General features: G+C 41.9%; 1 protein-coding gene across 1 annotated transcript; it reads left to right on the plus strand.

Annotated features, from left to right (window-relative positions):
* The first annotated feature begins 2,187 nt into the window (after nt 1–2,187).
* Nucleotides 2,188–9,589, plus strand: use1 (unconventional SNARE in the ER 1 homolog (S. cerevisiae)). Its single transcript, XM_071927410.2, has 8 exons — nt 2,188–2,301; nt 3,036–3,085; nt 3,426–3,504; nt 3,977–4,129; nt 4,569–4,584; nt 4,732–4,762; nt 5,204–5,366; nt 6,866–9,589. The coding sequence occupies exons 1-8, from the start codon at nt 2,200–2,202 to the stop codon at nt 7,046–7,048; spliced, it is 777 nt and encodes a 258-aa protein (XP_071783511.1). The 5' UTR covers nt 2,188–2,199; the 3' UTR covers nt 7,049–9,589.
* The last annotated feature ends 3,894 nt before the right edge of the window (nt 9,590–13,483 follow it).

Raw genomic sequence — 13,483 nt, forward strand, 5'->3', positions numbered from 1 at the left:
AAATTATAGTCACTAAATTCAGTAATTGTCACAGTTTATATCTTAAATCTGGGCTACATTAACATCTGCATCTACAGTAGCACATCACCAGAAGGCAAACTCCCAAGTTTACAAAAAAAATGCACAATATCAGCCTGTTTTTGATGGTGTTCATTTACTTTTTTTAATGTAAATCATTCATTAAGGTTTTGTGAACCATCTTCAAAATCATCCCATTCTAAGAAGGGAAATGGAAGCACTTCACCTCGGCTATCCCACCAATATTATGACTAGCAATGTAAAGTTAGACAGTAATACACAAACACACATGCAAATGAATTCAAAATTACCATGTGTTGAAATGTTCAAATTTAGACAAAAAAGCAATAACTGAAGGTCAATGATCCTGACCACACAAACTGCAAATGCCAATGAGGAAAGATTTTTTTATGTATTAGAACAACCCGTTCTCTGTCTCTATGTCAACAATGTCTATATGTGGAAAACGAGATGACAGAAAATCCCTTGTACCCTTGTGGTAATGGACACAAATGGTGTTCTAGCGTAGCCGAGGACCAGTTCAAACAAGGACATTTAATGCTGCTGCCTTCAGAGCTAGTCGTAGCCACAGGAAGAAATTCTTTGCTGCTGCCTTCAAGGTCTTCATCCACTCAGTTTGACATTCAGTCTGTGGTCAAACTTTACAGCTTTTATTGTTTCAGTCCTTTTACATCCATAGGTGCATAACTGACATTACAATATTTTCCTTAAAACTAGAGATATTATTTTAATGCTGACCTAAACTTCAATTTGTCTATCTGTATTTTACTTTATAATTTGGTGCGCATTTCCAACAAGGCAACAACTGTTGTTTGTACAACTGATAGTCGATCAAAGAGAAGGTCTTCACCAAGGTAAGTAGCGGGTGGTGTTATAACAGGCCAGTGAAATCCTGAATGGCGTCTGTTCAAGACAAAATCAAGTCTTACGCCTGTAGCATTTTAGAGTATACATGGAATAACAAACATTAAGCCTGTCTGTTGTACTGGGTGGCACTCAACTGTTGACTTACATGAATAAGAGCCACTATTGTCCAAAAACTCATTGCACCACACTTAACTCCTGTTGTAGAGGTTATAGCTGAACAACACAATGCACAACACTCTGAGTTGTGTACAATTCATAATAAATACTGTGTAGTGTGACATTAACATAAATTAAGTTCCATTATAAAACATTTCAGATTTTCCCTGTACCTGACAGAATAGTTGTTTTCTGCTCTCCAGTTATTACTAACCAATCTCTTGAGTGAATATGACGGCTCTTGCAGGTAAGAAGTAGTGTGTGTCATAGCTGAGGTATTTGATATTAAAAAAAAAAACGTGTTTGATTACACTGTTGTGCAATTACTGTTAAATCTTAAAGTATTCTTTTGTTTAGCCTGACCTGCTGACCACTATCTACTTCCTTTAGACTTCCTCACTTTCATCTACAGTACATGGCCTGGGATGGTTTTGTCATATTCTCATTAGCAAGGCACTTTCAACTCTCATTCAAGTTCTCTTCACACTTTCCCAGCAATTGGGTCCACATATGCTATTCTCTCTCTCTCACTCACTCACTCACTCTCTCTCTCTCTCTCTCTCTCTCTCTCTCTCTCTCTCTCTCTCTCTCTCTCTCTCTCCTTCTGTTGTATTCACTGTCAGTGTAGTGTAGCAGACATAGATTTGTCATTTCATGACATCATTAGTGATGTAGTGGAAAATAAAAGTGTTAAACAATGATCTCTAGACAGTGATTATAATAATGCATCACAATCACCGTTATAAACAAAAATATTTTTTGTTTTCAGTAAAGGTTTATGTTTCCCCGCTTAATGAATCTTAAATTCATATAGGCTATCATACATCAGTTTGATACTACTTAATATGAATTTATCGCCCTAAACAAGTCAGTGAACTCTGTTTTGCAAATAAATGGGTGGTTAAAAAAAGCTTTATAAGACGTAGAAATGGTTACAAGTTTAGACTACACTCTCTGAAATCGTAGTAATAACTTATATGAATTCTGTTAAAATTTTAATTCATGGATTTATGTTGAGAATTAGTGGTAGTGTAAGGCACTAATTTGATGGAAATACTGTTGTTGCTGGCCCGCTTCTTCCGCCAGTACTACTGTTTGACTACGTCATATTCCTGCGACGGTCTGTCAGTTTCAAACATGGCTTCGTCTAGGTTAGAGATAAATTTTGTGAGATTACTGTCTCGCTGTGAATCCATAGCTTCGGAGAAAAGAGGGGAAGCGGAATGGAGGTTAGACAAGGTAAACAACACGGAGTGAATGTCATTATCCAATACAGGTTTCCTTTAACCTTTCTTAAGCTATCTTAGCATGACTGTCAGAAAAGCGTAACGGTCGCTAGTTGTTGTCACCGCTGCAACAGCAGGACAGCCAGTCGGTTAGCCACGTCGTCACTGACAGCAGTGATTGCAAATTCTGCTATCTAGTAACGCCAACTTGAAATGCCTTTTTACGACGGGTTTTGCAATAAACAACACTTTCCAAAAACACATTTGAATCCTTCGCTGTAGTAGATAATGTTTGCTAACTTTGCTAGCTTGTTAACCTTATGTCTTAAAGACAGTCACAGGATGAGAGTGGACATCATCACCCGGTCTGTCTTGTTGTTGATATTAGTGTACTGTCTTTTAGCTTGTTTACTAACATGCCACAGTGCTATTCAATATTCAACAACTAGCTGAATTTCGATTTGACACAGTGTTGAATTACTAGCGTCGTTTCCATTTGCTATCAACGAAGACTAAGATTTCAATGGGTTGTTTACGAGAAGAATGTGTATTGGGTTTCTAAGCTGCTTTATCTTGGCTATATTAAGAAGCTTGTGTGAGACTGAGCTACTGTACACATGGGCACAACTTGAACTTGGCATGGGTTCAGTTCTGTCTAACTCAAACTATATTAAGCTACCAAATAAACATCAGCCAAAGCATACAGGGAGGAACATACAACCAGTGTTTTTGTTTCCTCTCCTGCAGTATGTTGGTGCCCTGGAGGAGATGTTGGTGGCTTTGAGGAAGAGCTCAAGGTAAAACATGTTATGAATAGTTACTTATCCAATGCCACTCTTGCCCCTTAGTATGTCTTAACATCTTTTATTATTGTTAATTTGTAAGAAATGTTACAGTAGTCATATGTTTACCATGACTGTAGGTCTCCTACACAAAGGCGACTAAAGACTTTGAATCTCATTGACACCCTATTTTATGAGTGTTTAAGTATTTTCTAACAAAGGATAGCTCTTAATGGTGCTTGAAAGAGGTCACACCATGCATGAGGTAACATGTTCTTGGCCACGTAACAGATTTATCAAGGGATTTAGTAGTACTGTTATTCAATGATGATTTGGTTGTTATTTATTTTCTCAGCAAACCCACACCAGAAGTTCTGACAGAATACACAAGGAAAGTAGATTTCCTGAAGGGACTTCTAGAGGCAGAGAAACTGGTCAGTGGAAATATTTTACACAGTTTCATTACTTTCAAGAATTTCACCGTTTTCCATTTATCAATACACAGGATATGATGTTAATATCCCTTGTGTCATAATCCAAGGTGAGCATTCCTATGGAGGCCCAATTCAGAGTCTTAACACAATGATATACTACCATACCAATGAGCCACAACTACATACATACCATATCATAAACAGAGTGTATTTACTGTTATTCCAATATTTAAAACATTTATTATTTATTATATTTATTATTATTTATTTATTTAAAACATGTTATAAACAGCAGTGCTGACTCCATTCTTGTATTTCTTATTCATTCTCCAAACTGTCCATCCTATATTCCCAAAAAAGGTGGAACAATTAGTTCACGATCAGGACTTTTTTCATTTGTCTTTTCAGTTTGATTTTGCTTCAGTCAGGACAGATTTCCGATCTCATGGCTCTCCTGTATTGTTCTGCACAGTCTTCCCCCACAGAGAAAGCCTTAGCCAATCAGTTCCTTGCTCCTGGACGAACGCCCACAATAGCCAATGAGAGAATGCCGGCCACTAAAACTGTACACATGCAGACCAAGGCCCGGTGTACAGGAGAGATGAGGGATGAGCTGCTTGGCACGGTAGGACGGCCTGTTCCCCCGGCCCTCACTGTGAGGCTAAAATAGAGACTAGCCAAGATGCAAGGTAGGCAGGTAACTCCCTAGCTTTACCGTACTTTTGGCAATTTATAAAAAAACCACCATCCTGTTTCCACCTCCCGCTCTGGAAATTAGCACTCCCACTATGACTCGGATCATATAGCCAATGTACACAGAGCTTAAAGTTTAAAAGCTGGAGATTTTTGCACATACCTTGCATCTTGGCTATTCTAAAATTTAGTTGTCCATCAATGTCGTCACTTTGGTGAGTTATTCATATTTTCTTAACTAACTGCAAAAACTTTTGTAGGGCTTTCCTGAAAAAAACCCAACATAAATAAATCAGGGGTTAGTAGAGAAAATAGATTTAAAAGGCAACCTTCTACCCACATAAATTTTCTTCTTCTCTGTCTCATTACAGGGTTTGATGGGCAAAGGTAAGAATTATTTTGGAATTCGAAGGCATCCAGAATTCAATATCCATATTGAAAAAATACAGTTTGAAAGAGTATCTCTGTAGAAAACTAGTATTTTTATGGAGAATCCACATTTAGAAAGGTGATTTTCTCCTTTCCTCTCCACAGGCACCTCAGAAACAGACTTGCGAAACAGAAGGTAAAGCTTTACATTAGTTCTTGTCAATAAGAACTAATAATGGATACATCACTATTAATTTGTGTGTAGATATCGAACAAAAACATCCATTGATTGATTGACAGGTGAGGTGAGGTTGACTTTCTACAGATGCTTCAGAAAATGTCAGGCACAAACACAACTCTGTAGAATTTTTTATGTGTGCCTCAATCAATGAGTTCATCTCAGTTCATCAGTTTCTGTGCTTAAATCCATCCACCATCATTCTAGGTATACAGGAATACATTGTCAGGGCACTGTGACTTTTGACCCTTACACTCCTCACTACTGGATGCTTGTAATGTCGGTGGCCTAGGAATTGAAGATTATTTTATTGCTGGACTCGGTGTAGTCACTCAGGATAGGAGTCTCAGCTAAATGTCTAGCATAAAACTGTAAATGGGTCTCCCCCTCCTTCTACAGAGGCGTGCCACTGGATGAGCGTCAGTCTGCTGCAGAGCTGGATGCCGTCCTGCAGCACCACCACAACCTGCAGGAGAAGCTGGCTGAGGACATGCTCCACCTGGCCAGGAATCTGAAGAACAACACTCTGGCAGCCCAGAACATCATCAAACAGGACAACCAGGTAAATATGAACAAAAGAAGAAAAGGAGCGCTGCTTGGGTGTCTCTGGTACCTTCAACTGGTGCTCTTTGGTGACAGGGATCGGAGTCTTCCATGGAAAAAAGGAGATCCCACTGCAGTCCGAAATTAACTTTTTGGCTCTCAACTGCCAAGGGCTGGTAAACTTAAAAAAATATAACTATCAAAAATCATTTTCACCAGCCAAAAGAATTCATATGCATTTTTCATAGTAGCAGGGTTCCCACAGGCCTTGAATTATTTTTGCAAGTTTGTGGATTTGAATAAAATTTGTTTTTGAAAATGAATGGATGGCCATGAAAGTAGTTTTTTAATTAAAATATAGCACCCTAATTTATCAGTGTGCCTCAGCTCTCTGGACCGCTCTCTGTCCTCGAATCAATGCTTCACTTCCTGAGGAAAACCCCATGATGGATATTTAAAATGAATGATTTTACTTGGATGTCTTGACTTGACAAGATCATGAGTAATAAATGAGGCCTCTGTGATGTCTAATTTTGACCAATGTAATGTCTTACCCCAAAACATGCTTTTGAGACCTTGAATTTCACCAAACAAGAACAAAAAATTGAAAAACAATACTGTTTCATGTATAGAATGAAGCATAGAGACAAGAGCAGATATAGAGTTTTAAATTCAAGATTGCCCATTTACTTATACAATGGATTCAATTTGTAATTAGTCATGAATTGACTTGCCACATGGGAATAGTAAGTAAAGTTTATTTATATAGCACCTTTCACAGAGCAAAGTCACAAAGTGCTTCACAGGAGTAAAATAATAATAACAATAATAATAATAATAATAATAATAATAACGTTAAGTTTCAACTGATGATTAACTGCTAGTCAACCATCCAGGCAGCAGAGAAATACAAGTTTAGATGCTACTGCTTTGTGTGGAGCCAGTGTAACAGGCAGCCAATCAGGAGCCTGTTTGATACAAAGCCATTGTTTTGCTTTTATTTGATTGGCTCACGGTCAGAGAGCGTGTACGGTGGCCAGCAGGGAGATAGTTTGAGAACAGGCAAAGACCAAAGACTATAAATAACCGAGGCATTCAAATGTTATCATCTCAAAAAGTTACATTTTCCCAGCATTTGTTGCTTTGTGGGTGTTCTGTCATTGAGAGACCAGGGAATTTTTGGCACTTTTTCCTGTATATTCCAGCGTTTCAGATGTTTTCATTTTTCTCAGGGATTTGGTTTGGGACAGGGAGATGTTTATATTTTTGCAGGGTTATTTTGTGTCAACACTGTTCCCCACACATTTTCTCCTTGTCTGGTGTGGCAAAGTGTGTCAGTGGATTCTGTCCACAAGTGGGCAGTGTGAGGCAAGTAACACTCACTACCAGCCTATGAATCTAAGACAAGTAACATATTATTCATATCAGCAATCTGACGTGTGCATCAATATTTGTCTTGACAATTGTCTTGTGTGTTGTTTAGTTACCTCTTCCTCCCTCTCCCTCTCCCTCTCCCAGACACTGAGCCAGTCTATGCGTCAGGCTGACATGAACTTTGAGAAGCTGAAGACGGAGTCGGAGCGACTAGAGCAGCACACCAAAAAGTCCGTCAACTGGCTCTTGTGGCTGATGCTCATCCTGGTCTCCTTCACCTTCATCAGCATGATCCTCTTCATCAGAATCTTCCCCAGGCTCAGATGATGATTGTGTACAGTCTCGAATCCTCAGTTCTACGTCCGTCTCCGTTTACAGAACAATAATAACAACATAGGCCTAAGCAGATCTATACAGTATGTCTGTATGTGTTGTACAGCTTGGTAGGAGTCGGCACCAAATCAATTCAGTTTGATGAATTGAAAAGTTTGGACTTTAGAAATTGAAATTCTTCCGCTAAATGTGCTATTGTAAAATCGTTCACAATGCAGAGAGTTGTTTCAAGCAGCAGTATCCCTTTTGGAAATGGAACAGAGCATAGAACTACAGCATATAGATATTTATTTAGATACATAGACAGAGGGAGAGCCTTAGAGAGCTGCAGCATAGTCTTAATATCCCATGGAATGGACTGTCTGAGCCTTAATCAATTTAATCCCTGTTCAGGTAGACTACTCGACATACAATACAGGTATGCACTGTCTCTCTGTCTACCCATGGGATTAAAGTCAAATTTCACTTTTGTACAACATTTAATTTTTTAGCATGCATGCCTCTGTAGGAGTTCATGAACTGTCCACCATCAGTATTGGCAGTCCTAGGAATCCAGTGTCAACACTGGCTTGAATTAATTGAAAGCCTAGTTAAAAAAACCAGACTTATGAACAACAGTGCTAAAACTTGAAATGTTCCACTGAAGTGAAATATTATTTATGGGCCAATAGATTGGCTTGCAAACATCAGTCAGTTTCATTTTTCATAGTTTGTTAAGGTCTGGAGACATTCATTTTCAAGAGGTTTAGAACTACATGCTGTTGTTTTGTTCCCTGTTGGTCGAATGGATAGTATTTAATCCAGTTCACCTCCTCAAATTCCCAATGCCTAAGTTTTTTTTGGTGAGTGTATGTATCAGCTGGTTATTCCAGAAATTGGAAAATTGAAATGGGATTTGCCATTTGTTTTGTTGTCAGGTGTGGTGACAGTTGTATTGGTGATGATGATGGTGACGTTGGTGGTGATGAAGCATGATGTATACATTAAATGACTGTGAGTGATGACCCCCTTTCCACCCTCATATCAAGGTTCGAATAACACTAATGGTGGCAGTTGTGTGTGCAGCGTCCCAACAGCCTAGATTCGTTAAAAAAAAGAATGGAAACACTAAATTGCTAAGTTCAACCCCAGACAAGAGCGCGACTTTTCTAAACCTTGCTGTAGAGGTTGGCCCCTTGTCCATTTGATCATTTTGATGTATATTGTGTGTACTTTATGTGTTGTGGAAGCTGTGAGTGATTGGTAAATGATTGGTGAAATGCTATATAGCGCCCTCTGTTGTTGAAGAAATGACTGATGCAGTGACTCTATGTGGCCAGTATGTGTCAGGCACGGCCTTACAATAGCACCAGATAATAACCTCCATGACCCCAATAGCCTGAACAAGCCATGAATCCCAAATTAACCCCACTACCCATTTAGAACTGATCTGAGGATTGAAGTACGGCTAAATAAAGGCAGTTGGCCACAGAATTGAGTACAGCACAACCATATGGGACCCTGGGTAATCTTTTACATTTGGCATCTTCTCTAGTTCCCGTCCGTCGGGCCATGAGTGCTCCCACCTCTGAAACAGTGTTTTACATGGAGACAGGCATAATAGTAAAGACACTTCGAGAGAAACTGCTTACAATGTGGAACCAGGTTAATGTTCCTGCTGTGTTGTCGGTGTGAACGCAGACTGCAGTCTATTCTGAGGTCTGTGTAGCTGGCTGGCTTGCCCAGGCTTGCCGCTCTGCCCCTGGCCCTTCCTCTCTCTCTCTCTCTCTCTCTCTCTCTCTCTCTCTCTCTCTCTCTCTCTCTCTCTCTCTCTCTCTCTCTCTCTCTCTCCCTCCCTCTCTCCCCTCTCCCTGGCTGCTGCCCCACCTCACGGCTGGCTGGGCTGCCGCTGAGGCCTGGCTGGCTCGCCTGCCGTGTATTTTGGGATCCCTGGGGGGTATTTCTGCCTGTCGGAAGCTGAGGCATGCGGGCCACCAGGAGACCAAATGAGGTTGTGTCAGAGCGGAGGAGTCATCATCCCCCTCGGTTTCATCACAGCTGTTTGCGCCTCCATTCTCGGGCTCGTCGCTAATGCGCTCGCCGTGTGATCGGGCTCTCTGAGGCTCGGGTTTGGGGAAATTGCCCTTTGAACTTTAGCTGCATTACTGTATCGTTGGTGTGATTTATCATGTTCGTTACGGTTGTATCATCCTGTTCTCTGCAAGAGACTGTTAGCCATTTACGTTTCACAAAAATGACCAGTGCTTCCTGTGTTGCGTCCACTTTCCTACATAGACTTCAAAGCATGGGGTGTCTTAAGTGTGTGTTCTTGTATTCACCCCAGTGCTTTGAGATCTGTGAGGCACAATGGACACACTTTAGAGAAGAGGCTCGTTAACGGCAATACTGGGTTTAACCTCTGACCCAGCCAACCTGGATGAGTTCCTTCCTGTGCTCCTTTCCCATGGGAACGGCCTCAAAATAGCCGTGGACCCTCTGTGTTCACACAAGACATGTTCAATAATAATGTCTTACTGTAATAAATAAGAAATCTATTTTGCTTTGTTTAGACTTCTCTCTTTTCTGTTCCTGATGCACCTAACTCTCTGTCTTTGTCAGGTATCTGCAGATGTTTGAGGTGGAGTGTGTGTTGTGTGTGTGTGTGTGTGTGTCATAGTATGCTTTTAATTGGTTTGATCCCTCTAAACAGCAGAGAGCAGAAGAACAAATTGTTAAGCATGAGAGAACTTCCATTCCTCCTCAGCACAGCACTGCAGCTTTTAAACACCCCAACACTCCAGTCTTTTTAATTTAGTTTTTGGCTGCAGCTACAGTGAGGATTTGGGTTGCCTACAGAGATGAAGGAGATTTTTTTCCTCCCTCTCCTTTTTTCTTTTTTTTCCATTTCCTTCCCTGCCTTGAGGGAGCAAAAGGGTAAAGAGGTTTTTTTTATTTTTTTTATTTTTTTATTCTGCCAAACTTTTGAATGTGCTGTAATGTTAATGACCTAATGGGAGTGTAAAATGCTGCTGCTATTAAGCTTATGATGTGAGTCACTATCTCACACACACATACGCCAATTCGTGGCGACGAGAACCGACTTGAGTCTCTCCTCGATGTTAGTCACTGAGCCTCTACACCTGCTCAGAAATTGTACATTTTACAGTTGTTTCTCCCTGATTATGAGCCAATCAACCTAATTTTGGTACAATTAAGAACTTTTTTTCTGCAGTCTACATCTATGTTTTCACGGTACAATTTTTAGAGTTCACCTACAAGGCACTAATCCATAGGTAAATCTATTTATACTGAAAAGGTAGACAGTTTTTTTGTTGTTGACTGTAGTGCTGATTCCCATGTTTGCCCGTGTCTGTGTTGTCCTCCTCTCATCTCAGGTTTACCAGTGTTGATCTCAATCTCCTAATCTCTCATGTCTGCACAGGTGCTGTGGATGTCTCTGTTTTGGTTTTGCCGTTACTGTTTCTCTTGAGAGAACCCACCTCCCTTTGTGTGTGTGTGTGTGTGTGTGTGTCTATCTCTGCCTGTCTGTGTGGTTGTGTTGTGTCTGTGGCTCTTCCCTAGCCTAACACCCTAATGAGGGTTCCTCTCTGGTAAAGCTGCTAGCACAAGACACACACACATTCACTCACTCACACACACATACACACACACACACACACACACACACACACACACACATATAGCAATGCCGAAGTAGCTGAGGCACCTAGAAGGACCACTTTCACCTCTCTAACCTGTGACGGCTGAGGTGAAGGAAATGGAACCAGGAAATGTTGCAGCAGGTTTATTGGAGAGAATCGCACCTCATTTCCCCCCCGAGAAGAAAACCACAGATAGAGTGACCGACCATAACAGTGCTGCTCTGTTCATGTGACTGTGTGTTGTTCAGTGTGTGTGTGTGTGTGTGTGTGGTGTGTGTCTGCGTCCGTGCAGGTATGTGCATATGTGTGTTTTTTGCCTGTGCATGCGTGTTTATTGCACCCAAAAGACCTGAGCTATATGTCATTTACAGCAGCCCCCTATTGCCCCTCTATGCCTCCGAGTTCCCAGCCTAGTGTCAACATGTGGGTTAATGCACTGAACCTTCCAGCCTATTTGTCAGGCAGCGCAGCGCTGAAAGAGTCCCCAGTGAAAGAAAAACCTCCCTGCTGGTTCCTGCTCAGCCTTTGATGTATAGAGCCCAGGTACTGCTGCTGAGAGGCTTAATTTCTTGGTTCTTTGCTCTTTCACCTTTTAGTGATTCAGGATTTCCCAGCGGGCAGGGATTGAAGGCTGGGGCCGGTGCTGGTACCAGGCTTTGTGTCTCGGTGCTGGGAGAGAGAGACAGACAAGGGAAGCTGAAGCTAGCGGCTCGGGGGATAAGACGGTATAGGCTGAAGCTAGTGTTGGAAACTAGAACTGGGGCTGAGGTGGGAACGCAGCTGGAGCTAGCTGCAGGTGTCTTGGAGGTTGGTGCTTGTGTTTTCTCTGAGCAGCAGAGACTGAGGCTGGGTCTAGAGCCGAGCCTTGGGCTGGGAATTGATGCTCAGACAGAGGAGGAGGAGGAGGAGGAGGAGGAGGAGGCCTTGAGGGTAAAACCGGTCAGGGGCGTAATGTGCTGGATAGAGTATGAAGCAAGAGCAGAGGCAGGTGGCTGAGGCTCTGGGCTTGGCCTGAGGCTGGAGCGAGACTGGGACATGGCCTTGGGGGGTGGAGGTGGGAGGTAGGGGTGTGTGTGGAGGGGGGCAGTGGCGTAGTATGCTGTTTAACAAAACTGGTATGTTGGGAACAGGCGCACCTCTCAGGGGCCCCCTCAATGTTTACCCCCAGGAGGCCCCACGCTGCCACAGCAGGTGCAGGGCTCCTCCTGGAACAAGGGAGGCTCCTCAGGGCTGCACAGATTAGGGGTGTGTGTGTGTCTGTGTGTGTTGGGAGTGTGTCTGTGTTTGTGTATGTGTGCTTCTGTTTTTGCTTTCCAATTGCCAGCCTTTCTCCATCCAGCTTTCTGTCTTCACTGGTATCGCTCAGTTGTTTTACAGGATATTGAAATTCATGATGGGCAGAAAATTAACCACAAAGAAGTGACATTACTTCTGAGTTTCGTATGCCATCGGTCAAATATCTGTCTTTGTGTGTGGAAAAATACTGTGTTGATAAAAGGGCCGAATCCTTGGATGAGCTGTTATTTTGTGAGGATGGTTAAGGCCAAGGTTTTTTTCAAGGGTAGTTTCAACGTCATTCGTCAGATGTTTTGTCCACCTCTGAGAATGTATGAGTTGGTATGTCGAGGCCAGCCAGATGCTTGATGATTAATTGCAAATATAAAAGGGTTACATTTTGCCAAAACTCCTCTCTAAGGTTGTCAACATATTACTTTCTCAGTACAGCCTCTGAAAAAATGCAGTCCAAAACATGATCTCAATAACTGAGACCCTTGTTTTCTCAAAATGGTCAGTTTTCAAGCACTATATTCCTTTCTTATTCCCCACTTGGGTTGTGTCATGTCAAGCTTTCTGTGGTCATATCCTTTTTCAAGTGGATAGTGCAGTGGATGCTTTCCTCTCTAATCCATCATTTTCCAACTGATCCAGATCAATGGTGATGTTAGTTATTTGGCTGTCAGACCAATGTCAGCCCTTTGTACTTAACTATTGATTATTTTCTTTCTCTGTTTCCTCTGCCTTGTTAAATGACTGTCTATCTCAGTGGGAGAAGATGGGGGGAAAGATGTGGGATGTGTGTGTGTGGGGTGGGGGGGTGGGGGGGGGATTGTGAGCATCCTTAGGGGTAAAAAGGTCTTCCCCTGTTTGTATTTGTGAAGGAGGTCTGAGCTTCTTGGAACCAGCAGGACAAGAGTCGATGAGGGAGAAGTGGAGTGGGTGGGAATGGCGCTCCTCGCTCGACTTCAATAAGAGCCGGTCTACAGGAGGGTTTTTGTGTTAGGCTCTCCATCCTGTACTGCTAGCGCCGCCGTGCTTTAGCCCAATACAAAACCATTTATAAAGAAATGAATGGCCCCACTGAAGAGGGAAGATGTTTGATTTCCAGGATCCTCAGCAGCCATTCAGCTTTTACGCCATGATATCTGTTGGTTTTGTGCTGCACAGTACTGTGGCAGCAGCACACTGAGGGTTTACCGTGCAACCCCACCACACACACACACACACACACACACACACCTGTACTCTACACTAGTAGAAACCACTGAATTGATGATTTAATCTGATACTATGAATAATAGATGTGTGTACAATAGCATAGCATATCATTTTTCACAGAGGGGACCAGTGATTTATATGTACAGTAAACTATGGGTATAATCCTCTATTTTGGGCTATAGGGTGTAGTGGGCCTTGATTCAAGGATAACAATCCTATAGACAGAATCCTCAAACTGAGCCTGTGTAAAGCTGCTCCCTTATTGTTTTATAGAAAGCTAATATTATGGCCT

This window comes from Centroberyx gerrardi, chromosome 9 (assembly GCF_048128805.1).
Source record: "Centroberyx gerrardi isolate f3 chromosome 9, fCenGer3.hap1.cur.20231027, whole genome shotgun sequence".
Classification (NCBI taxonomy): Eukaryota; Metazoa; Chordata; class Actinopteri; order Beryciformes; family Berycidae; genus Centroberyx; species Centroberyx gerrardi.

What these genes read in the sequence shown, in the direction of transcription:
- use1 (XM_071927410.2), top strand. Translation starts at nt 2,200, where the DNA reads ATGGCTTCGTCTAGGTTAGAGATAAATTTTGTGAGATTACTGTCTCGC. An exon ending in CGGAATGGAGGTTAGACAAG is followed by an intron (nt 2,302 to 3,035) that starts GTAAACAACACG and finishes CCTCTCCTGCAG; the next exon opens with TATGTTGGTGCCCTGGAGGA. An exon ending in TCATCAAACAGGACAACCAG is followed by an intron (nt 5,367 to 6,865) that starts GTAAATATGAAC and finishes TCCCTCTCCCAG; the next exon opens with ACACTGAGCCAGTCTATGCG.